This window comes from Haemorhous mexicanus, chromosome 3, assembly GCF_027477595.1.
Source record: "Haemorhous mexicanus isolate bHaeMex1 chromosome 3, bHaeMex1.pri, whole genome shotgun sequence".
In the NCBI taxonomy this organism is placed as follows: Eukaryota; Metazoa; Chordata; class Aves; order Passeriformes; family Fringillidae; genus Haemorhous; species Haemorhous mexicanus.
In genome coordinates this window covers 101698879-101725015 of record NC_082343.1, presented here as the reverse complement: position 1 = coordinate 101725015, position 26137 = coordinate 101698879, and the positions used below count along the sequence as shown (strand labels likewise).

Genomic DNA, 26137 nt, shown 5'->3' with positions numbered 1-26137 from the left:
GGAAGAGAGTAAAAGATTTTGAAGAAATAAGGCTGTCTTGTACATCTTTATTTCTTTTGGACACATTTTCACTGTTGCTATTTATATCCTAGCCCCCAGACTAAAGTGGGATGGAAACTTGCTGTGCTACTGCAAGGTTTTGTTGCATGTTTTGCCACCACTACTAGAGCCATCACTGTTGTTTGATGTAGATTCCTTTACTGTTTTTAAAAATCAGAAGTTTCTTCAAGATACTTAATGTTTTGGTTGTTTCATTGAAAAAAAAGGTAAAAGGAAGAGAAGATGCTGAATAATATAAAACAAATTACTTCTCTGTTTACCTTTTGGGTCAATTTCTTGACTGGTCTCAGTATTTGCTTGCAACACTGAATACAATAAAATGTTCTTAGAAAGAAAGGATGGGAAAATCAGGGTCAGAAACTTTGCAAAGGGGGAATACAAGTGGATTTCTTTGGAAAGATGTCAGGTACTATCAGCAAGGCCAGCAAAGACTGCCACCCGAATGTCTAGTCTACAAAAGGCAGCAGTTTCCAGCCCTGTCTCCTGAGGGGTCTGACCCTTTCATCAGTAGCACATTGTTTGGTTGAGAATGGTGTCTCTGGCTCCCACCAACTTCCTACTAGGATTGCTTAACCTCTAGCTTGGGCAGGAAAAATACTGACTGGAAAAATACCCTTGAAAGGGTGCCAGTCCCTGACTTCAGTCCACATTCTGCCAAGGTCAAATTCCTCTCAATTTCCAAACTCTTTTCATTTAGTATTATTCCCTGTGGTTGAGAAGAATTTCCCATTGACATCTTTGGAACTGCTTCATCATTCTTTATACTGATCTAACTCTCATTAAATGTTAAGCTATAAGAAGTTAAAATTACAGTATTACAAGGTGAGGCCCTTGAACTTGCCCAGTAGGATGATGAAAAATGACTCTCCTCAGTGGCCCTGGTTGGAGTGCTGAAGGAAGGCAAGTCAGTCTGTGCTCAGCCAGGTGGGAATGCTGCTGCCATGATGGGAAAGGTCCTGCCAGCAGTCCTGCCTTGAGCAGATTTGCATGGCACAAGTAAACTAACCCTGATATACACTTTTCTACACAGACAGTGTTTTAACCACAGTAGAAATAGTTTTTTACACAGGTATTCTATGAAATAAAGAATGTCTTTTCACATAAATGTGTTACACTTACTTGATTTGGTGTTTTTTTTTCTCCTTTCACTTGTATTTGCAAGATGGGCTTGTATGGTGGTTTGGTTTTGTTTTTAATTACACTGTGGTGTGTTTCCTTTTTTTTATTAAGTACAGCATCCTCTTGTCCTCTGCTGGACAATTCTCCCCTTATACTTTAAGCTTTTGTCCTTGCCCCCACATGAATCTGCTTTGCCAAGTGTTCAGCTGACATAACATTGTTCATATCCAGGAAGCTGCTGAGCTCCTACTGCTTTCCCACTTCTGTTTAGCTATGGATTAAACAGACAGCCTCTCTTCAGCTGCCTGCAAGGACTCACTCTTTTGCTAGCTGGGACTTCATTTTTCAGAAGTGGCAGTTTTGGGAGCATTTTAGGAGAAAGGGTTCACTGGTATACATCAGGACTCCTGACTGCTGCCTGCTTGCCAGTCAATATGGAACAAAACCTGGGTCTCATTATCACCATGCATAAAACAGAGTAATTTAAAACAGTATCTGAAATAAAAGGCAATAGCAAGTTATGGAACTATCTGAAAACATGCTAGAGCAATTCAGATTTTAGAGATCCTCCAATATAATCTGTAACCAGTGCTGGCTGCAGGCAGTACAGATTCAAAACACTGAAAGAGAGCCACAAGGAAAGCACTACTCCTCGTAACTGTGGACTAGCAAATCTGGTTACTTCCTTGTCTCTTACCCACCCTCCTGGAGCTTCACAAATTTCTCCAGAAACCTGAAACACAAGTGGTATCACATACCAGAATATTTTCATCCTGCATCTTGCGGAAGTGTCTACACCCCAAAATATTTCTGTTGAACTGAGTAACTTTCCGTTTTCAAAAAATATGAGTTCACCTCTTTGATGCCCCATATGCGGACCCGGAGAATCAGGAAACGTGCCTGACTTGTCTCTCCCATCTGGTAAGTGGATCAATTCCTCAGCACTGCATGGAGGACATGTCAAGACGTTGTTCAGTGCTTGTTGCTACTTTTCCCATATGTTCTTTAGCTGCTGAGTTAGCTGTTGTTCTGACAGAAATCAGTCACAATATTCAGAGGTTATTTATGCAATACCACTGATCCCTGATGCCAGTCTGGGAGGGCATTAGTTTCTGGAATTTCAAGTCATCAGCACATATTGTGCAATAGCTCTAGAGATTGTGTTGAGACCCCAGACGTAAATAAGTGTGGAGAAACTCAGGATCAAACTGTCCTGCAAGTAACTCTCACTGCATGCAAAGGCTTGAACAACAATGATGTTCACAAGCTGCAGGACTGCTGAGAGCCTAACTTCTGTGTGAGTAATCAGCCCAGTTAAAGAACTTTTTTACTCTTCACTAAGTCAAGAACTAAATGCATTGTGACATCTGAATATAGGTTGTTGGGGGTTTTTTTGCCCCCCAGACAGATATAGTTTTTCATTCCAATAAAAAAAGCATTTCTCTTTCTCATTAAAAAAAAAAAAAAGAAAAAGAAAGAGAATATTCTGTTTAGTCAATGGTAGGTTGTTTGTGGGCACCTTATACCTGGAACATCTAAGTCAGACTGATTTGGCACAAAGGAACTAATCTGCATGCAAAATATTTTGTACAAAACACAGAATAAAATTCAACACCTTATTATCTCTATTATTTATTCCAAAATCCTACTTCTGAAGATTGTGCTATATCTCAGATTTGATTTTTTTTTTGGGGGGGGGGGATTTTTATAAAAAATATTGGTTCTGGTGATCACAGTGAATGAAAACTTGCGGACACGGATGTTTATCATTCAAAAGACTCCTTTTTCTTTATGATTAATGCCTTTACACCTCTCATGATTTTCCAGAAGCTGCCTCATAAATGGGTCACTCATGCATCACATGAGAACTATTTCTGCATTCTGAAGAACAGAGGCTGAAGGAATCTGCTGCAGGATCTCTCAGTCTGCATTTGGTCCTTCACAGGATGCACAGTATGCCTGCAGATGGAAGTGCAAAATAGACTTGCTGGTACAGATTTGCAGGTTTGCCAGAGCTGGCAAACCAGAAATGGCTTTCCAGGTGTAAGAATTCTATCTAATGGTTAAAAATTGAATTTGATTCTATCTATGTAAAAACTATAAAATACATGACTCTTTAGCAATGTAGAGCAGAAGAGAAAAATTAATTTAGTACTTTGACTTTGAATGAGGAAGTAAAACACTTGTTAGGCTGGAAAGTCTAACTAAATTTTTATTGAGTTCCCTTTGTGTACCATCAAGGTATCTTTCAGGTTAAGGCATCACCATATCAAAGCAGGTGCTGAGCATTTCTCAGATGAAATGCATTCTCATATCTGATTAATTAGTCATAAATCAAATCTTTTTAGGGAAATTGTTAACAGTAATAGTTTTAGAGCTGTTCCTGTTAAAAAGAGCATGCATTGTTTTACTCCTAGAATTTACTAAAGTTTAACAAGATCTGTTTCACTTAATCACTTACTACCTCTTCCTGCTTTTCCCTTTGAATATTTTTTTGTCTCATCTCTCTGTAATAATTCAGTTTTCATTGGCAGCTTACTACATATTCAAATTAATGACTACAAGATCTTTACCAGACAAAGAAAAATCTGTAGTAGCAAAGAGCACCTCTGATATTGCTTTGTCAAAATTAAATCAGGAGGCCAAGCTAAATCAAACATAATACAAGTAGAGCCCATCTTGCCTGGATTATAATTAATTTTGAATTCCTCCTGTTGCCATGACACCATGCATGAAAAGAAATAAGGCAGGCATTGTGCAGTACTCAAGAGCGTGTTGAAATTTTGGGGTTTGCTTCTTATGTTTAAAATAGGAAGAAAATAGTGAAACAAAAGCCAGCAGTAACACAAGAGATGTTTTCCTCTCTGTAAGGTGAGAGAGGGGTACATGCCAGATGTCTTTTGAAATTTTGCTTGTTGAAGGAAATAATAATGAATTTGAGATATTTGCTTAAATTTCCTGATTCTACTCCTGACAAATCAAGTGATTATCACATTTTCTAATCTTTGTGGACTACCTTCATTTACTATTCCTCTGTGGCCACCCCCTCCCAGCTGCTTCAGGGGCAGCAATTAGCCTGAGCACTGCACACAACCCACACACTCTTCACACAAACCTTATGTCGAGCTTTCAGTAGCTCTTCAGAGAAGCCCGGAGAGAATGGGTTCTTCAGGTGGAAAAACCTATTGCACACAAAGGACATACAAGATACTCTAGAGTAGAATGGAATTTTTTCTGAACCTCATGTTGTCACTGCATTTATGGCTTTTAAAGAGATTATGATACTTTCTTGTTAACAGAAAAAGGTTTTCTCCTCCCTACCGACATGTTGAGTGCTCCTCGTATCCAGGAGATTTGTTTGTAGTGCTTCTCATGTGGTTGTTGAACACTCAGATACATAAAGCTCTACAAAACCCTTCCATTGGAGCATTGTTAGATGTTTTATTGGCAAATCCCACCTGACACCGCCTCCTGAGCAAGACCAGTGACTGTTGCTTGAAGAAACACCACAATCATTTCCGTCGGGCTGCTGCCCATGCCTGTTCGGAGATGGCCATCTCTGAGCAGAGACAATCATGACCATTGCTAGGGAGTGCTCCATGGTGCTGTGAGCTGCATGAAAAGGACAGGCAGGTAGCTCTCAGCTGCTTTGCTGGCACTGGATAGCAGCTAGAGCTTCTCTGCAAGCTTCATATTTAAGTTGGAGAAAGGAAAGTCATAGTCTATCCAGCTAAGAGCAGTGCTATAACCTTACTGAGCTGTGCTGACAGGCTGCACATCTGAGGTTGCTGTCAAAAACTTTAAATACTTTAAGCACTGAGTGTCCTGAAGGGTCATTAAGGTATCCTGTGATTCAAAACAAATGTTGTTGCAACCTCAAGCATTTCTCAGTTTCCTTTCCTTCACAGCCCCAGCTTTTCCCTGCAGCTTCTGGCCAGATGCCGTGGCTCAGGTTTTCTCAGGCTTAATGTTAAAAGCTATGAAAGAGAGATGGTTGCACCCAACAGGACTCTAGGTTTGAGGAGCCCTGGGATGTCTCTAGAAAGAAAAAGGATGTTGCTTACAGGTGCTGTAGCTTTTCACATTCAGTTTATTTCCTCAACACAATGGCAGTGAAAATATCTGGGTTAGTTCTCTCAGTCTTAGGGCGCAGGAGGAGCTGAGTCAGAGGGTCAGCTCTCACATAAGGCACTCACATTTGAACTGAGTCACAATTTTCCTCTGCCTCCCTTACCCAGTCTTAGTTGTATGCTAGTCCTTGACTGCAGAACCTGCAATGCAGCACATCCTGAGATCACAAGTAAGGAAAGGATAAAAATTGCTGGTAAGGATGATTGCACTGAGCACCAATGCACATTTTAGTCACAGAGGTGACAAAGAGAAAGGTGCAATTTCTCACAGCCTCTCCCTTCTGCTGCTCCAGATGTCTTTGCTTTCTGATTCCAGTTGTGGGAAACAGCAAGATAGCACACACCCCCTTCCCCACCTGATTTGTGTCTTTCAAGGGCTATTCTTCAATACTCTGCACCTAGAAACACTACCCTGCTCCTGGGGAGCCAGGAAAAGCTGCAAAGAACACTGAAAGGCTGGAGGCATCCTGCACTCTGAGGATTCTCAGTCTGTAGCCCCCTGACTGATGTTGAAAGCTGGGAGAATTTGCTGAACAAAATGCATGGATATGGTAGGGGGAAAGTTTTAGTGGTCTGGTAAGACAGACTGTGTTACCTCAATCCTCTAATTGCTCTGCTCCACCTGAGAAAATTTCAAAGATATGAAAAGGAAAAACAGATTCAGCTCAAAAACATGCTCCAAACACATCCCTAACAGGCTGTAATTGGCATAAATTCCAGGACTTCCTGGAATCCTGTCAGGGAGATGGTAGCAACCAGGACTACACATTATATCGTTTTTAAAAAAAGTTAAAGTCTGTGTTAGTATTAGCAGGATCCTGAAGCAAAGCTCTAGGCCACAAAAAATATGAGGAACCAACTTTTCACTTTGATCTACTCAGAAGTACTTTGTGGCAGGGCAGGGGTAGGAAGACACATGAACTTTGGAATGTATATAAATAGAGAGGTAAAGGCAGAAGGACTCACAACTTCCCTGTTGCATCTGGCCTCCCCTGCCAAACACGTTGACTGTTGAATGGATGGCTGGAGTTATTGTTTGGACAGTTGCATTGTTTCTGCTGAACATCTGTATTAAAGAACACAGATACAACAGCAGGCGTGGGTAGGAAGAGAGAAAATAATTTGGCTGAGCTGCAATATCCGTCCATTATAAAATATAGAGAAGATGCAGTATTATTAGCCAAATTTTATTCTGTTTGTAACCAACATTTTTTAGTGTTCCCCCCTCTTCTCCCAGTGGAATCAGTGGAATCAATTTTTTGAATTTGGCATTTTGAAAGAGACCTCTGGTTTGCACCTCTCATTTTACATTTGTAGACTGGAACATCTCTATATCTGCTTTTTAAAGTTCAACACTTGGTCTTTTTCCCTGTCAGAAAAGGTTTATACACCCTCAGAGAACAGGAGCAATAATGTATGTTAATATCCGAGACTAGAACAGCCCCAGCAGTGTCAGCAGGCCCATCACAACATCGTTATTTTTAGCCCTATCTTTACAATTAGCTCTGCGGAGGCTTTGAAACACAGACTTTATAAGCTCGAGGTAGAAATCTGGCTGCCAGGGATTTCTCCCGCAAGGCAGCCCACGCCGAGCTGCGCTGATCGGCGGCTGCTCCCTGCTGGCCGGCGGCAGCACCGCTCACTGCTCGAACGCCCTTCCCGGCACTCGGCTAAGGCAGCTGCAGGAGTTTATCCCTATTCCAACTCAGGAATCCCGCAGTCGACCTGTGCCCCTCGTAGCAATTACATGGGACTTCAACAAAACGAGTCCAGGCATGAAAACAAAGAAACGCTGCGCTCTGCTCATCTGCCGAGGCAATTTTAAATGCGATTTTGCACAAGCTCATGCATTTCTCCGGTGGCTAACCCCTAAAATGACAGTGGCATTCTCAAAATACAGTAAGACCTCAGGATTTTGTGGCAGCCCAAGTATTTCTGCCACGCACCAAAACATCATTTTGAGGGAGCAGAGGGGAAAAATAAAATGTGTGCTTGTTTGTAATTGTTCTCAAGAATAGCATACAGCAGTGAGATCTCAGGAATGGCTGAGCCAACATCTTTAATTTAGACTGGTATGAGGAGGTCAGGCCTACAGAACCTGCTAAATTATTGCATTTCCTACAAAATTATGCAATAGAATTTCTTCTTCCTGTAGTCATATATGAGTACACAAACTAGAAGACACATTTGACATTAAAGGAGATGCTGTGTATAAAAATAAAGTACACATCAGCTAGACACAGATATGTAGATCCAGATTTTAAAATACTGCACTGAATTAGGACACCTACACTTTACTCCCAGGGGCTCTCTTTATTTGGCTTACAGCGTTTATTCATTTTTGGCCTTAAATACCAAACAAAAAAACAAGGAACATGGGAATAAATTCACAGACAGCACACACAACTTGACATTGTTCTTTCTGTCACACACAAAAGGACTCTAATCTTTTAAGTGCATTTCCATTGCTTGCATGTGTGAGTTGGTTTGTATGATCTACAGCATCTAAACATTTTGTATGTGGCACATGTGTTAAGCTATGGTCATCACACCACACAGAGCCATCTGGAAATACAAAGTAACCTGGTTCTGATTTGCACCTGGTGTCTGAAAGCAGTTCTTGTGATAAGGCACTCTATGACTGTTGTCCTCAGTTTTAGCCGTGTAAAAGATGCCTGGACAAGGACAAGTTTAGACTTATGTCATCAAAGCATATGGGGAAAAAAAAACCCCACACCTGAGAAACAACTTTAGAGGCTAAAAAAGGTAATTTGTCTAGACTACCACCTTAGTAAAAGCAGTATAGGACGGGAAGGGAGAAAAGATATGTCTTTGCATCAATTACCACCAGTTGAGGCCAGACACACATATGTCAAGACACCTAATACTTAAGTGATATCAGATACTACAAGCTGAATCTTGGTTCCCACAGCACAGAATCTGGGTAGCAAAGGCTTCCTTGTACCAAATAGCCTTACCTGTCTTTCTCAAAATCAACGAAAGCTTCATTGGTTTCAATATATCCCACATAAAATTTTGATATAGATGCAGTGCTGACAGGTCAAGTACCCATGGCACAAAATCTCTTATGAGGAACTTCCCAGCTGATCTTCAATTAAAAAAAAAAATAGAAGAAGAAGAAGAAAGGTGCTTTGTAGATGCTGCGGATGCCCTGTGCTCACAAGATGGTAGTGGCAATTTCTAGCACTATCCCTCATGCATGTGTGTGTACACAATACCAAATCCATTAGTACCACTGAAACTAGCAGAATGCTAGAACTAGCACAAGGGTTTTGTGCTGTGCAATTCTCTTGTCTCAATCTTTCAGTTATAACAGGACAGTTAATGACATGATTTTGAGCAGAACTCTTCCATCCAATGCCCAAATACACTTCAGGAGTTATTCTGGGGCTGTGGTCCCTCCTAACAGAACTTACTAGTATGGATGTGGTTCAGCTAGGGCAACTGAATGGTCCTGGACACTGTTTACTAGAACATGCATGTGCTGTAAGTTTGCCACTTGAGAATTCAACTCAAATTTTCTAATTTTAGACAGATGACTGGTACTCTACCTAATTTATGCAGTGCTTGTCATTCTCTGATGACAGACTTGCAATGCAGAAAGCCAGTCGCACAGCTGAAAGGCACAGGTTAGAAAATCCTTCTATAGCAACAGAGACCAAACCTGGTAGAGAAATAGAGGGACTGCCCAGAAGCTAAAGGTCACCAAACTACACAGTTATTGCACTGGACTGGGAAATAATCCTACTCTGCAAGAGAAAACTGCAACACCAAACATCCATTCATGGGAAGCAACACAATGTGGGAACAGCAGAAGCAAGTAGAAAGATCATTGTTAAGAATACCTGCTCCTAGAAGAAGTCAAAACACCTTGTGGCTTTTAGACACTATTTTCTGCCCAATTAATTGAACAAAATATCTAATCAGCTCTTACCTTTATAGAGAAAAATCATTATGCTCCATGAAAATGAAAGAAATTAGTTAGCAGCAGCTATTACATGGCTTTTTCTAAAGTTGTCAGGTAGAAAGCATATTCTTTATGCACACCATTTTCTTGAAGAAATCATGCCTGTTCTTTTTTTACAGGTATAGACAAATGGTATCCTAACAAATGAGAAATAAACTGTGGGAACTAAAGGAAAGTCTGCATTCTCAATTACAGTTAGGCAAAATCCAAAGTGCTTGTTGATCGATTCAAGAACATGAGAACTCATTACCACTGTCAGAGAGCTAAATATGCTCAGTTATTCAGGAGATTTGGCTTCACTTTGTGGAAACCCAGGGCACCAGGAATACTTCCCTGTCTGCTCTGGGTGCCCTGACCCCCAGGGGAACACTGACTTTGACCTTTATTCATGGAGAAAGTTTCCTAAACTCCAGAATAGACTAGAATCCACTAGAGTGTGAAGTAGATTGTAGAGAGTAGTGTAGATGCATTACTTAAGTGGGAAATCTAAGGTTTAAGATTTTTAGTATGTAGTGGATGGAAGCAACATGAAGGGCACAGGGTGTCATCCCGGGCTGCTTCTTCCTCCTTCTTCATGGGTTTGGGTGGCAATTTTGTAATTGGGTGGAAAAGTCCACTTTGCGGGTTATTGGGGATCAGGTATTGGGTTAAAAGGGAAATAATCTAGGTGTCAGCTCATAATTGGATAGTTTAGCTTTAAAAGACCTTGTAACGATAGGCTGTTTGCCATTTTTGCAGTGCTTTTCTAGTGTGCTGAGCCTTGTGTGGTCAGCGTGCAAAACTCTAGGTAACAATAAACAAGAACCTGAAGAGATCCAGTGTGTCTCTCTTTCCTGACACAAGACCATTCCAGGAGGGTCTCCTCCAACAGGGGAGCCTCCTGGGAGAGCCCAGCCAGAGTCCCAGAAGTCAGGGAATTGGCAACAGGTACCCCAACATTAATTTTCTCTTCCACACCAACAAGGGGGAGTACAAGGTGCTCACAGTCACCTGCACCAGACCTAAACCCATGGTGCAAGAACACACCCACACCTCAGAGTGATCCTTGGGGCAGCACGTCCACCTGCCCAGAGTATCCATGGACTACAAATGGGAGCTGGATCAAGGATTCACTTAAAAGATGGTTAAATTTAGATAAAAGGCAGTAAGTGACTTGGCCAATGTCACAGGGGAAAACCCAACCCTACCACCATTGAAGATGAAGTGGGCTGTGCTCCTGATCTCTCTCAGGACTGGCTTCAGCCCATCAAAGATCCAGCTGTGTCCTAGAGATATTCAGATTCCCTCTTCTAGCTAAGCTAGAGGAGATGGTGTGGCAGAAACCACAATTACGTCCAGAATTGTGGCAGGAGGTTTCCAGGTTGCAGGCTGTGCTTTCTCCAAAAGCCTGAGAGGCAGAGAAGCACAGAGAAAAGCCACTATGAAGAATCACAGGAAACACATTCATTTAAAATATCTATTGAAATTACAAATTAAACTCTCCAATATGATTCAAAGTACAAAACACCACATTAAAAGGCATTCAACAGCTTCTTTATACATCACAGTGTTAGTGGCACAAAATGCACTTACAGTTCAAATACATCAACAGAACTATTTTTACACTGGTCAAATACATTATTTATACATACGCATGACTCCTTCATGCTTATCCCTATACAAGTTTAAAATACATCATAATAAAATGATCAAGAAAGGTTCAGTTATGTACCATGTACCTGTACCTAATGTTCCCGGAATTCTTGTAAGATATACACAAATCAAAGCAATAATGAAGACCACAGGGCTCTAAACACAAACAGCATGCCTTACTTAGTACAAGTGCATTAGCAATTAAGGGCTGATGCAGGCTTTTTTGATGTCCTTAGTATCACTGTCATCAACAACTGTAATTTACTTGTATTCCTCAGGCTTTTAGATTATGTACATGAAATGTACAAACTTTGGTCTTAAAAAAGCAAACCTACACAAAGGTTTATGCATGCTGCACCTCACTGGAATGATAATGGCCTGCATTAAAAATATTTATTCCTATACAGTAAAAGGTCTGCAGATGAAATGCACAGAACTTCATTCTAATCTTCCCGCCCGTAACAAAATTTTTTTTAAAAAACACTTAGTATTTTTCTCACCTATGGGTATTTTATTCTGTCAGCTCCATAAATGACAACTATTCACTAATTTTGATGGTTTTCTGCATGTCAGGAGCTCAGCTGTAAACTGAGCGTTGATTCAGTCTGCTGTTATTTGGGATTTTGCCTAATTTATGCACCAGCGTATCTGAGGAAAGATCATGCTCCTTAGTATGTGGGGGAAAGTAGCCTAAATTCTTGACATGCTAAAGTCAGTAGTAGGAGGCTTCAGGATGAGTGCCAACATGAATAAAACTGAAATATTAACATAAAACTACAGTAATCTTTTATATATAATTGTTCGTCATTCACAAACTTTTGAAGAGCTTCAAAAGCAATGAATGTGTCGTAACAGCTCTCCTGAGGTAAGCACTGGTCCATTCACTTAAAAGATGGTCAAACTGAGATAAAAGGCAGTAAGTGACTTTGCCAATGTCACAGGGAAAACCCAACACTACCACCATTGAAGATGAAGTGGGCCGTGCTCCTGATCTCTCTCAGGACTGGCTTCAGCCCAGCTAATGGCAAGGCTAGGGAGATGCAGTCTCTGGAGTGGGACTCCACACTCCCTAGATGTGACACCACATGATACCCCAGAAGAAAATGCAGAGGATGCACGAGTACAAACTCCATTAAACAGCATTTATGAACACACCATTCACTCAAGAGCTGGACTTGATCCTTGTGGGTCCTTTCAAATCAGAATATTCTATGATTCTGTGGGAATACAAACCCCCAAAATAATAGCATAACCATAAAAATGCAGTAGAAATCATGCCGTGATACTTATTTTTCTGGTGCAAATCCGAAAAGCCATAACTGTTGTAACAGATTTTCATTTGAAAGACAAAGAAACATTCCCTTTCCCATGGCAGGGGGTTTAAATGTCAGAGTTTAAAATTATGTATTTACAATTGAGTTTTGGGGTATTAAATGTCACAGTATCAACATAATCTGTAACATAAAAGCACCCTGAACTTAATAAATCACCACCACAAGTTGCTACTTTGGAACCAAATCAGCATTAAAAATAATAATAGTCATAATAATAATAATAATAATAATAATAATAATAATAATAATAATAATAATAATAATAATATTAACGACCATAAAAACAAGCAAAAAATCCCCGAGAATACAGATGGAATGACATTTAACAAACCTGAAAAGACTGGGTGGCTATTTGGTAAAAATATGTAGGCATATAGTCTGTTCCAACTGCTGGGATGTGAAATGAGCTGTGTCATAAAAATCACCAGTAGCAATTCAAGTATGTTGAGATCCGAGATACACTGACACAGTTTTCTGATTGCATATAATGTTACCTGTGAGTATCAATTATAAATTATCATTTTAAAATTTCTGTATTTGCAAATAACTTATTTATCTTTTTCTTTTAAATCTGGAAATGCATTAATTCTGACATGGATTATTAACTGGCTGCACAGCACTTTGGAAAAGGCAAGTTTTGCTGTATTTTGACATAAATTCTCTAGAAAGGCACAGAGAAAATAAACCTCCTCATACCAGGGCACTCAATACTGTTCACAGGCCAGTGAATCTCTCCTGTTTACTATGATCCCAGTAGGAGAATTGGTCATCAGTCACAGCCACAATACAGCAAAACCCCTCAGCACCCCAGCTAGAAAATTAATAGCCCATGAAGTCTTTACATCCTATTGTCCAGGGGTTTTTCTCCAGCCAAGCAGGAGTACAAGGCCAGGGAGGAAAGGTCATAGTTGAAGCTAACCTTCAGGAAGCTGTCCTTTGCAGAAGGGTTTCAACTAATTCTGGACAGTGAAGCTATGACTCAGGACAACTCAGGGGCGTGGCTTGGGATCCCTCTGGGAAATGGACTGAGCTGATGCCAGAGGGAGAGAAGCACCTCCCTGCCTGCTTCACACTCAGCAGTGTGAACTCAGCAGTGCTTCACATACCCCTGGAAGCTGGCAAACAGGGATCAAATGCACTACCAGCTTTCCCTACAGGTATTTTTGAACAATTAAGCAATTTTTAATAACCAAGATAGTCAAAATACTAAAGATACTCAGATAACAAAAGAGCTGAACTGTGCATTGTCATAAACAATCTGAAGATATCATGCGTTCAGATTTGCTGGAAACAAGCTGTCCTTTTATTCACATTACAGAAGGTAAACTTATTAAAATCAAACCAAGTAAGTGAATTGCAGACAATCTCCCGCTCCTAGAGGTAAAACCTATGGTTAGTTAGATACAGTTTGAATTTGGATAGCACTAAACTTGGAAGATAAGGGAGGAGAACAGTTTTATAAAAAGAAATTGACCTTTTCAAAACTGTGCCCTACAATATTTTTATTTAACAGATAGACAGTGTAAACCAAAAGCCAATCAAGAGTAATTTTTTGATGGCTGAGCTATGAAAACATATTCCCAGCCTGTGACAGCAGCCAGAAGCAAAAGCATTAAAGTATCTTAAGATATTTTCAGTGTAAATTTATCCTGGTTTTAAGATATTCATCCACGTCAGTACATTACTTATGGCAGAAATAAATGATGAACAAAAAATGCAGTAGAACTTCAGTCCACAAGCAATTCAAAAGTATGTTTTCCTTCGTATTACAGACATACACATTGTTTCAGGTGCTTCACATTTCATGGCAAGAAGTTATTAGTCAAATTCTTGTTGGCTTTAAAATAGAGCAAAATGGTTTTCAAAAAAATATTTCTAAAGAGAAACCTCAGTGATGCAGTACGTTGAATAGCACACTTTACTACCCTGAAAACAGAGCACTGAATTCTGCAAAACTATCAAGTGATTAGTTCTCAAACAAAAACTTATTTTGTCACAGTATTGTTATTAGCACAATACACCACATATCATACAATACTATCTCTGAAAATGGGCTAAGTAGTTTAAATGCAAAGCACAACTTCCACAAATATCCCAGGCATTTTCATATTAACTACAGGGATAACCATGATGTATTTTTGTATTTAAAAGGAAAGACTCATTGATAACCCAAAAGTCTGCTAAACAGTACAGTTAGTCCTGTATTTTTTATTAATTGTCCTAAAGACAGAAGCAAGCTATTCTGAATTTCCAAAATATTTCAATAGCACAGCTATTTACACATTTGGTTTAAATAGGATTTTTTATATATATATATATATATCTATCTATGTATCTATAAAAAGATTAAGATACCTGGATTAGAAGTTACATAGCCCTATAAGTGTAGCAGAACCCTAAACAATAGCAAAAAAATAACAATTCAGAAAAACACTAGTGGTCCAGGGGTAAGCAATACCATCAATGTATTTTTAAAAGAAACTTGATTAAATAGGTTTGTGTCACCACTCAACCTTACAGCTTCATCAATTAATTTTAAAACATAGTTTTTAATCAAACAAATTTTTTGTAAGACTTTATAAAATTCATGGAAGGCAGCAGGACTAACTTTGTCCCTCTGATCCTCCCCAAACTTTAAGAAAGGCATAGGATGGCCTATATGCACCTTACTAATTTTGTTACACTTGGAAAAAAATAGGTACTAAAAAGGACATTGTGATGGCCTTAACAAAATCAGATGTGTAATAAAGTCACACGAAGTTGACTGTCTGATTTAAATGATAGTCAACTCAAACATATGCAGGAATAAGACGCCAAATTTGGAAGCAAACAGATATGCAGAAGTTTGTAGGCTTTTTCAGCTTAGTTTGCTGATGTCATTCAATACAGTCCCCAGTACACCAGCAGGGCAGCACCAACCTTTTGCATTATTTTTAGCAGTATCACCTCTTAATTTCAGACAGCTACCCAGGTCTGTGGTCTCCCTTTAGCACCAAACTTGCCTTCTATTACCCTCCTTGTCTGTTATCAAGTGATCTGCAGAACAGTAGTAACAACAGCTCCTGGAATCAAGACTGTGTCAACGAAAAGCAGAATGGGGCAAGTAAGGCTACAGCAATGTAAGTGCAAGAGAGAAACATAACAGCAACAGTAAAATCAAAACATGTTGTCACGAGTCCAATCTTCCCTCAGTCTAGCTAGGTAGAGGGTCATCATCTCCTTTATTACATTTGCACTTGCAGCACAGAACAAATGGTGTAGCAAGTAGAAGAAAAGGGGAGGCCACCAAAAGTAGAAGACCAAATCCTGCAAAAATGCCTACCACCTGTAAGAGAAAGGAATAGCATTGTGTCAGGACAGCATTGCCTAGATTCTGTGTCTCCTACACCACTGCATCATCTGTTCTATCACAAACACCTCAGCAAATGCCACTGACTTTAACAGAGCCAGAACTCCTCATGTGTATACTACAGTCAGCTCCTGAGACCGGAAAACGTGAGTGAAAGCAGTGTGAATGTTCATGTCTTATGGCTCCTGTCAGAACTGTGCCACAGAACCCTGTTTTATCACACAAGGTGATGCAGAGGGCTATTTGCCTTTTTGAGTTTTCTTATATCTCAAACAACTAATGAAGCAAATCACTACTTCTTTTCTAGACCAATCCTAAATATTGAAATCAAGGCTACAAAAAAGACTTCCACTTTCAGGTGCTCCCTTTTTTTCTGGAAAAAGCTTCAAGAAGAATTAGTCAAGGTGTTGGTGGTGTTCAGAGAATCTGGGAAGAATCCCACAATGTCCCACCAGCATGCACTCAAGCTTGGGAATTTCAGTCACAGATTACTAACATCAGGGGCTATAAGAAGACTTTGCATATGCAATGGCTTTTTGCAGTCACACCTGAGCTCATGCTGCTGCTTCAGGGCAAATGATTTAACTCTAAGTGCATCTTTTTCACTTACATTTATTGACCACCTCCTTCCCAGGATGAGCAGAGGATCATAGATTATCTAACTGGTCAGCGTGACAAAGCAGTTAATTTCTACAGAGCTTAAATTTGGAAAATTATTTAAGAAACATTCAAGTTGAGCTTCATCACCTGAGAAAGTTTCCCATTTGCCATAGGCAACTCTAAGAGTGATGCTGCAATGATATGCCCACAAATTATTTAAGAGAATAATTTAGATTTATTCACATGAGAGTGTCTGTGAATAATTTTGAATAATGATGGCAAGAGTGGAATACTAATGCAACAGCAAAACCTCACAGCAAAAGGCAAAATGAAATTAGAGTGCAGCACTCATTACAGATTCTTCTAGTCAGGGCTAGATAGGCCACTTTAATTAGATGGCAAACATTAAATTAGCCATGGTATAGATGGGACGATGCAGGAGCACTTTTGCTGGCCACGGATAATCGGGCGTGGATGATCCTGCACAGGCGGTGGGCCGTGCTGCCGCGGAGCTGCGGCGGGCGGAGCGCCGGCAGCCGCGGGAGATGGCGCTGTGGGACAGCGCTCCGGGCGCGCACCCGCCCGGCCCGGCGGGACCGGCACCCGGCTGCTGCTGCCCGGCTGCGGAGAGCCCCCGCTGCCTCCCCCAGCCATTCCATTCCTTTTTCAGCTTCAGAGGTGGGCACGTTTCATAACCCATTCTCTTTTTGTTTGGTGGTGCTGACAATCTGATGCAACTTCTACTAATCTTTGCATTTATTTCCCAGAAACTAAATTCTCATCTTTAAAAAACATGAGCTGCCAACTACTGCCATGCTGCTCTTTGCAACCCAGGCTGAGTGCACTGGTCAGACAAACTAGAAGCTGGCAATTCAATGGACCAGACTGACTACTGGTAATTAATATAAAACATCTATTTACACCTTCCTTTCAACCTCAATATGCCATCAATCATCAAGTTTCAGGTTTTTTTGTTTTGCTGTTTTTGTTTTATGGTGTGGCTTTGTGTGTGAGTGTGTGTGTGTGTGTGTGGTGGGGGGTGTTGTTTATTTTTGAGTAAAACTGCCTGCTGAGTATTACTTACTTTTTCCTTGGTTCTTTTTCTTCTGAAGAAATTGCTGCCCTACTAGGCATCAAGCCATTTTCTCTGGCCAAAACAAATATTTTTTTAAACCCACAAACAACAAACCAAAGACTCACCTCAATTTGCTTTGGATAAATCTAAGAAGAACCTTAACAACTTACTCAAAGCTAATATAAGGAAACAATTGCAGTGTTGATTTGGCTTCAGCAGGTTTAGCAGAATTACATCCTGACTAGAAGTGAATTATCACCTTCTTTCTCAACAATAACCAGATCATCAAACATTCCATATATCAAACACATTTGCACAAACTGCAATGGCTTAGAACAGATTCCAAATATCAGATTAATCACTTTATACTACAGGTTTATCAAGTAAACTTCATGTACCCACACACCTCCTGAGATACCATTGGCTAATCCAAGCAAAAGCCAGTCCACAGCTCAGACACCCCATGGTGTGGGTGAAAGAAGAAGGGTGAGATCCTTCTCCTTTTATTTCAGTTTAGCTGTTTATCCAGACTTGATGATTATTCTATAGACTTGGGGTTTATGCTCACATGGAAAGAAATCTGTACTTCAAAAATGAAGTACCTCATCTCAAAGGTAGCTTTTTCCAGGCACACAGTTAATTTCGGAAGAGATGACTCAGATACACAGATGTCCCCCTATCTCTGACTGTAAAGGAGGTGGATTGGACCAAGTCACACATTAGCATTTATACTGCATGCATCAAAGTGCTGCAGAGAGCTCTTTTATTACAAGCATTCTTGCTGAGTCAAGCAACACTGAATCTAGACTACAAGAGGTATTCCCACACTCTCTGCAATTATCAGTTTGAATCTGTGTTTGAAACTACTGATAAACCCCCAGGGTTATTTCTAGCCAACCAACAGGAAAGAGTCATTGAGAGACCACAGCAAGATAATGTCTGTATTCAGGTTAATTGCTTTCCAGTTCTGGATCCATAGCTAAAACTGCCTCGCAGAAAGAGCTTCCTTGTAAATAATACTGACAGTGGCAACCTAGTTCATCCTGCAAATTCAGTGAGAACAATCTGGACTGGCACTGAACCGGCTCTGCAAACATACCTTTTCTGGTTCTCAGAGGCATTTTGCCAAGGAGGGCCTTCTGTAGGAGAACTAATTGTTCCACTCCAAGCTACTGCCCTCTTTTTATCTGCTACAAAAATCAGTTACCATTTGGCACAGAAGTTAAAATGAGGCACTATGACAGTAGTAGACCTGTAGAGAGCTTTCAAAGATGTGAGCTTTACCTGTGTCCTGTGCCAGATAACAGATGCCCTGGAGTGCCCCAGCTTGTTTCGACAAGGTCCTTTGTCGTAATGTATAAGGAGAAAATCATCCTACAAATATTAAATGAGAAGGTAGGCAATAAACAGAAGTTCTTCAAGTTACAAAACACTATATTCTGACAACTTAAACCCAGGAATCACACAGGAACATAAAAGCAAGTGGATATGGCCATGTCCAACCTTTCCAAAGTGCTTTGTTTATAGTTAGGCGTCTTCACAAGCAGGTTTGTTTGGTGTGTGTTATAGATACATAACAAATTCCTCTCCCAAAGGGTCTCAAGCTACATATTTAAATGCTAGCATGAAGTTTAGTAAGAGAATCCAAGAAGATAAGCTGACCACTGCATGTATTTTGCACACATATAGCAAGAGCAAAGGAAAATCACTTCTTGTCCTGCAGACTTCCCAAAGCTGGTTCCTTAATCTAGCTGAAGAACAGAATGACAAAACAGATTTTTGAGATATTATATCCCTATCAATTCTATCAGCCTCTTACAAAGCAGACAAGATAGCAGGCCTAGTTCTAAAGCAACATTGCTTTTTTTATCTGTGAGAGCATGTGAGAAGCCTGTGACTTCAGGATTGTTAGTAAAGTATTCAAATGGAACAACCACAAGATTTGAATAGTTGGAGTAGCTCTCAGGAACCTAATTTCCTTTACTATTGTTAACAAAGTTATAAAGTAAAACTGATGACATGGAAACAGATGTTGTGTATTGTATATACTCTGATCTGTGGGCATGATAACAGGCTGATTTTTAAAAAAATATAAACATATGACAGTAGCAGCTTATAGACCAATAAATTCCTGCTGTTGGGAGAACACCGTATTCCTTCTCCTATGTCAGATCTATTTCTTGTCCCACGGAATACAATGAATGGTAAACAAATTAGACTGCTAGTGACATACCACACCTAGTTTGTTAAACATCCTAAGACTAAGAGCATTGCTAGTCTCATACTGTAATGCCTTCAAGAAAGGCAACATTGAAAAGTCATCACTGGAAAAAAAAAGCAACACCCTTCCCCATGTTAGGTGCCATGTAAAGATTGTAAACAAATTACTGTCATTAAGATTTTACTTTTTAATAATTATTTACTGACTCAGACCAAATGCTAAATTCACACAGGTCAGACAAGTAAAACAGAGGATACAAATCCTACCAAATTCCCAGCACCAGCTCTGGTGAGTTGTAGCCAGAAGCTAGTGAGCTATTTATTTAACTGATTAAAGAGACAGCTGGATGGCAAAGCAATGAACTTCTAAGCTTCTGAGAGCCAAGAGTGCACAGTGTGTACTCACATCAAGAGATTCCAGACAGTACCAGCAAAAGGCATGTTTGCAATTCTTACACATCATTTGGGCACAGCCTTCATCTCGTTCAATGTAAACTTTACACTTTGGACAGCGTTTGATCGGAGCATCATCATCTTCCACTTTGAAAACTGAACTGTGGGAGAGAGTGAGAAATTAGTAAAATGCATGACCACGTTCAGTTTAGAAAAGATTGTCTAAGAACTGTGCTATGAAGGCAAGCCTGCTTTTTTTGCTTAAAAAAAGAGAAATTACTAGAGATTTAGGAATTCAAGTGGTTTTATTATTCAGATATTATGCTGTGCACTACTTTTCAACTATATCTTTAGAAATATGCTTAATGACTAGAGTGTCTACATAAAGTCAGGATATTTTCTTAATCATGTAAAAACCAGCTTTTTTGTTATGTAGTGATACTAACAGATATTAAAGAGTTTTTTCCTGTAACTTACCAGATGAGCAGCAGGTAGCTCACACCTAAATATTTTGTACATCTAGATTATTTTCCTTTTCTCTCCTTTCTTTCTCGGATGAAGAAACAATCCCTTGATTGCGCAATAACCCCAGACCACACTCCTTTGGACTGGGGCACCAGGGACAGAGAACTTGTCTGTGCCTTCCTTGAGGACCCTGCCTAAGAGTTTCCCTCCAAATCAAGAGCAATAAGGTTTTAGTGCATGTTGCTCTTTCAGTAAACTTTGTCTCTGTTGACAGATTCCTAACAAGTCACTGTTCATGAGTTAGGGTCACCCCTGACTGTTCTTGCACAAGTGTTCAAAACCACAGATACCCCCTGATACAATCAGCACAACACCGAGGAATGTTGAAACAGCGGAAGAATTTTTATTTCCCTTGGGTAGCTTTCTACTGTATGCAGGTTTTACGCTCACTAACAACTAAAATGTACCTTAAATGCCGAATCCTGCAGCTACTGCCATTGTGAGATACAAGAATGACTGATGGAAAATCAACAATTCGCTGCAAAACAGGACTGATGATTGATTGATTTGCCCAATAGCAGGATAAAAGGACATGCACTAATTATTAACTCCAGGGGTGACTGTACTAGAAAAAAATGCTTTGTATACATAATATGTATATGAAACTCCTAATGCTGCTAACAGGCACATTATGCTCCAGAACAATGAAAAAACAATTTTTACTTTTACTTGGTAGAGTGAAAAAAATTAAACATGGTATAAAGACTAAAAGCAACCAAAACCCTAAGCAAAAGTAGATAAAGTTTGTTACCTTGCCATGAAATTTAGCAACCTTCAGTTCTTGTCATGCACACACAAAAAGCATGTGCCAAAGTTAGTGTATTTGATCACGAACGCATCCTAGCTAGTCATCTGTTACAGCAAAGCTTGAAAGAAGACAAGGTATGAGTAACCAAGTCCAAAACTGGACAGGGCTTTAATGCTGCCTTAGAGTGCAACACAATCTTTGAAAAAGCCCAGACATGAAGTGGAACACATGCACAGTGGTCTTTCTTATTCGGTGGCTGCAGTTTGCCACCAGAGACCACTTGAAACAGAACTTAAGATCATACAGCAAATGTGTAGCAGAGGGGATGACTGACAGGGTATCCTAAAAATCACTGTCCGGCATGATGTTAGCAACTCTCACATTGTCCAGGAAACAGTAGTAACAAAATCATCTCTCAAGTGAAGCTGATGAGCTGCCTGCATGTCATATTTTTCCCACTGAGGCAAAAGGCCAAAGGCTCAAGCAGCTCTTTTATGCTTTGCTGGGAATGCTGGCAAAGAGTGAGGCTGCCAAGAGCTGTTCAGTTTTAGAATACAGCATAAAAAGAATAGGAACAACTAAGTGAAGGAAACAGCTTCAGAACAAAACATCAGGAAAATGCCTCTTTGAGTTTTTAGCTTCTAAATACTTACTCTTTTGCAATATCTTACCTTGTTTCTCCTGGAAGAAAAGAGATTGGCATGCTTTCTTGACAGCCTTGACCTGGATGCCAATTAGATTTGCAAGCAGAGCAGAACTCAATGTCACACACTTTGCACTGGACCAGCTGAGGGTCCTGTGGGCTTGATTCCTGGAGCTGGCAAACTGCCTGGCACGTAGAGGATGGACACCAAGTCCGGCATGGATCCAAAAGCACTTCTGCAAAGGGACATAAAAGAACCATATTCAAAGGCGGATACAAGATCAGCCTTCCATAACAACACATTTCAGCTGAGGTTGACTGGCAGGGCATTTGAAGACACATATTTTCAAAAGGAGCTTTTTAATTTATATGACCCACACTGACAAAAACCTGGCCTGATTTACAAACAGGTGCCAAACCAAAGCGAGCTCCATGAGTCTCAATTAACTGCCCACTTTCATTCACTGTACCAAACTTGTTCTGAGAATGAGATGTATTTTTCTCAGTTGTACTTGAAGTTCAATACAGCGTATACTATGCAGTTAAACCCACCAGAAAGTGTTTTTACAATGCCTTGCCCAGTAGGAAGCTATTTAAAGTTGACCTCTACCCTAATGGAACCGCATGCTTAACAACAGCATAAGATACAGTTTCATCTCTTTCTTGGATACTCAGTGCAGGTAACTCATTTCAGATTTCAAAGCCCAGTGAAGGCAATAAAAACCTACCAATGATTGCAGGGGTTTCTAGGATGGGTCCTGCCCCCAGCAAAACTTTACTGTAAGTTCTCTATGGCCACACCATTTCATATCTCCATAGGCATGCAGTCAGCTTATGCTCTTTATGCATTTGTATGCATACACACTTGCTCATTAATTCTGTACCAAATGCTAACCCAGGAGATAATCTTGGCTCTGTGAAACAGGTCAGTATTCTTCTCCAGCCCCTACAATACTAGTAGTCAACTTAAACAGCAAAGCTCAAAATAGAAGTCACTCCCTCCCTTAGTTATTTAGGAATATAATACATAGCAATTTTCTTTCCTTAGTTTATTCCCAGAGTGCTGCAGTTCTGGGAATCATGCAGGCAAGAACAGTAGCAATTACTTTTTAGGTTTTGGGGTTTTTCTTTATGATGACCAAGCAATTAACACACAATGCTACTGCAAGAACATTTGCAGAGATTCTGATTTATGGGACTGCTCTGGAACAAACCCATTATCACAGCCTTCAGTGGGTAGTGTTACATGTGTTACCTCTTTCAAACTGTAGCTTCTTATACCTTTGCATGATTTCTGATGCAACCATGCACTCAATCTGTTGAAAAAAGGAAAAGAAAAAATTCCAATTAGGAACAGTAATAATCTGTTAAACAGAGTATTTGACCTTTGAAGAATTAATAAAAGCATATGTTGTCAACAATGAAGCAGTAACATAAAAAGCAAGACAGATTTAAACATCCTGTAAGGAAAAGAAAACACTCTCTTTGCAGGAAGAGTGTACCTCATTTTCTTGGAGATGACCTCGCTTTGGGCAGGCAGCATCAGGGCAGCTGATTGCTGTTTCTAGACCTTCTTTGATCAGAAGTTCCACATACTGTTTTAGGCACTATAAGAGAGACAAACACTGAGTTAGCTATTCTGCCAAGGTTAAATCACTCAGTATTTTAACAGCTTTAGTCTGAAAACCTGAAGAACTCAAACTTTGAAAAAACTGTGTCTGTTTTACAGCCATGAGCCACATTCATAGCTTTTGCCACAGTTATACCTCTAAGTAGAAAACAGAAAGTTTATTTCCCCACTAAAATTATAGAATCATTCAGGTTGAAAAAAACTTCTAAGACCACTTAAACCAAAATTAACCAAACAGCTGTTCATCAATTTAAAATATGCAGCAAATTACAAAATAACAATGGGGGAAAGAACAAATCAAAGAGAATGCAGAGGTGGAAAAAAACAATAAAACACCTCCATGATACAATTAGATTAACCACACTCTAAAGAAATGTGTGACTGGAAGCCACAACATATCTTAGTAAGCAATAATTCCCCACAGACAGGCATCTGTCAAGCATACTAGAACACAAAGGAAGCTGAGTATCCTGACATCTATTCTTGGAAAACAACTACCTGAACTTCACGGTTAAAGAAGTAACTTTTCCACAGAAAGGAAAAATGTGAGAATTAGGACTCCCTGAAGAACTATAGTTTCCATGGGGACCAAATAATAAATATTGGTAATACTAATACTTTTCTCTCCTAGCAACCACAGAATTTTACCCAACTCATAACTGCAAATGTAGCCTCCAGCACAGCAGTGCACAGCACGGCTGTCAACAAAGCAGAGTAGAAAAGTGTATCTTTTTGACCAAGGGCAAATTAAAATTAGACCTTGTTATTCTTGATGAGCAACAACTCCCCTCCACCTCCATCCTTCTTACAGCAAGCTGAGAGCTAATGCATAGATGTCTACTAGAAAGACAGGGGAGTGATGAAGAGATCCTGCTTTCTGCTGCTACCATGCAGCTTCTACCAGCCCAGCCCTACACAGAAAGAGCAGATGGGGGTCTGCTTCCCAGTGGATGGGGCACCCTGTGATGTTCTCACCCTGCCCATGTGCTCAGCTGGCATAAGCAAACTGGAGACAATTACAGAATGAGGTTCCTAACTCTCTGCTTGCAGATGTGTGAATAAAGAGTGAGGCTAGACCAAGAGCAGAGTGAAATGAAGATATATAACACCAGCTCAGCATACAGCTAGCTGTGTGGGAGGCAAGAAGGATTACACACTCTGCAGCAAACTGGCAAAACAAGGATTTCAGTTACCATTTCCAGGCATTTGCTAAAGGTATGCAGCTGCTGACTAACCACCAGCCTGGGAAGGCTGCATTGATGGTACCAAGGCTGGTGTGCCTAACTTCAGGTCAGAACACAAAACTGCTTCTCCCAAACCGCTTCTTTCTTCATCCTGTGCAAACAGCCCATCAACAAGCATCTTCCAGCCTAACCCTCAGGCAGGTGGCTTGTAGCTGGTAAAGTTCAGACTTCAAACCTGATCTCTTTCTCTTCTGCCTCTCCATTTGTCTATTCAGCTCCTTTCAGACACCTCTACTACCAAATTACTCAAGATTTTACCTCTTGCAGCTTGATTGCAGCAAAGACTGTACTTCCTGCCCACACACTCTCAGCTGCTCTGGTCCAAAGCATTTCTGGTGGCAAGTTGCCACCACCTTGATAGCACAACAAATCATTTCTGTTAGAGCTCCCTTTCTCTGTGTCTCCCACGCATTAGAGAAAGCGGGTCAATTTTTTGGAAAAATAAAACAGAGATCAGATAACTGAAATTTATAACATTTTTAATTGTGCAAAGAAATCCATGTGTGACAGACTACACATAGTCTTTGTCTTCCTCAGTAGGGGTTTAATGAGGACAACTGTTCATTTAGTAGATGTTGACTCGCAGAAGGTTTCCAAGCCTTCGCTCGGAGCTCTGCAGGGCAGGTGGTGGAACACTTTAGGAGAACCAATATCACTAAGCACAACAGGCTTGAGCTCTACAAGACCCAGACCCTAGGCTGTGTGCCTTGGCAAGCTGTGATTTCAGCTGTGGTGAGGTATTAGTGCTGCTATAATGACACTGCTGGCTCTTCCCTTTCCTCTCCATTCGCAGATGCCAAGTGTGGATTAAAATGAAAATGCATACATTTTTAATGCCAGCACTTAGCACTTAGAGAAAAGTACTTTTCAAGCTGAATGAGCTTTGCTATCATTAATCATTAATGTGGCTAATTTTCCTCCTCAACCTGTTTAGGACTATTGCCAAAGCCTACTCAATTTGCTTCCCTTTCCTCACATTTTCCAAGAAACTACACAGTTCATTCCTGTCATGAGCAGTGTCCATGGCCTTTCCCTTCCCCTTGATGGGGCATTGGCTGCTGTCTTCTCAAAATCAGCACAGCCAAGTGCACTTCTCATGCTTCACCATCTGAGAAATGCCTCAAGGCTACAAAATATTGCTGGAAAATAGGTGGAGGATAAAACATGTTATCCACTCAAGACTCCCCTGAGACTTCTTGGGTAGAGAAAGAGGAATGCAAAGCAGTTGCAAGAGAATTTGATGCACAGGGTGTACCTGTGGCTTCTCTTGAGAGCAGACACAAGACCTGCAACTTGTATAACATTGGCTACAGTACCAGAAATGCAGCAGTGTGCAAGCAACACAACAAAGCAGGATTAGGTATTCAATCATATACTATGAAAAATTTTAAAACAATTAGAAAAAGATGACAAATTTTTGCAAATTTTCTGTGCAACTGGATTCATT

The 26137-nt window shown here is 40.2% G+C and overlaps 1 protein-coding gene across 2 annotated transcripts in view; it reads right to left on the bottom strand.

Moving 5' to 3' along the window:
• The window catches only part of RNF144A (ring finger protein 144A), a 100466-nt gene that overhangs the window by 27099 nt on the left and 47230 nt on the right, over positions 1 to 26137 (bottom strand). The window contains exons 4-9 of one of the 2 annotated variants that reach the window (XM_059842839.1): positions 23319 to 23423; positions 23072 to 23132; positions 21845 to 22052; positions 19914 to 20061; positions 18572 to 18661; positions 10740 to 15588 (exon numbers count right to left, since the gene is read on the bottom strand). In XM_059842839.1, coding sequence (XP_059698822.1) covers positions 15457 to 15588; positions 18572 to 18661; positions 19914 to 20061; positions 21845 to 22052; positions 23072 to 23132; positions 23319 to 23423 — 744 coding nt within the window. In that variant the 3' untranslated portion in view covers positions 10740 to 15456. Of the gene's footprint in view, positions 1 to 10739; positions 15589 to 18571; positions 18662 to 19913; positions 20062 to 21844; positions 22053 to 23071; positions 23133 to 23318; positions 23424 to 26137 lie in introns of those variants that run through there. The other variant, XM_059842840.1, reaches the window with a different exon arrangement.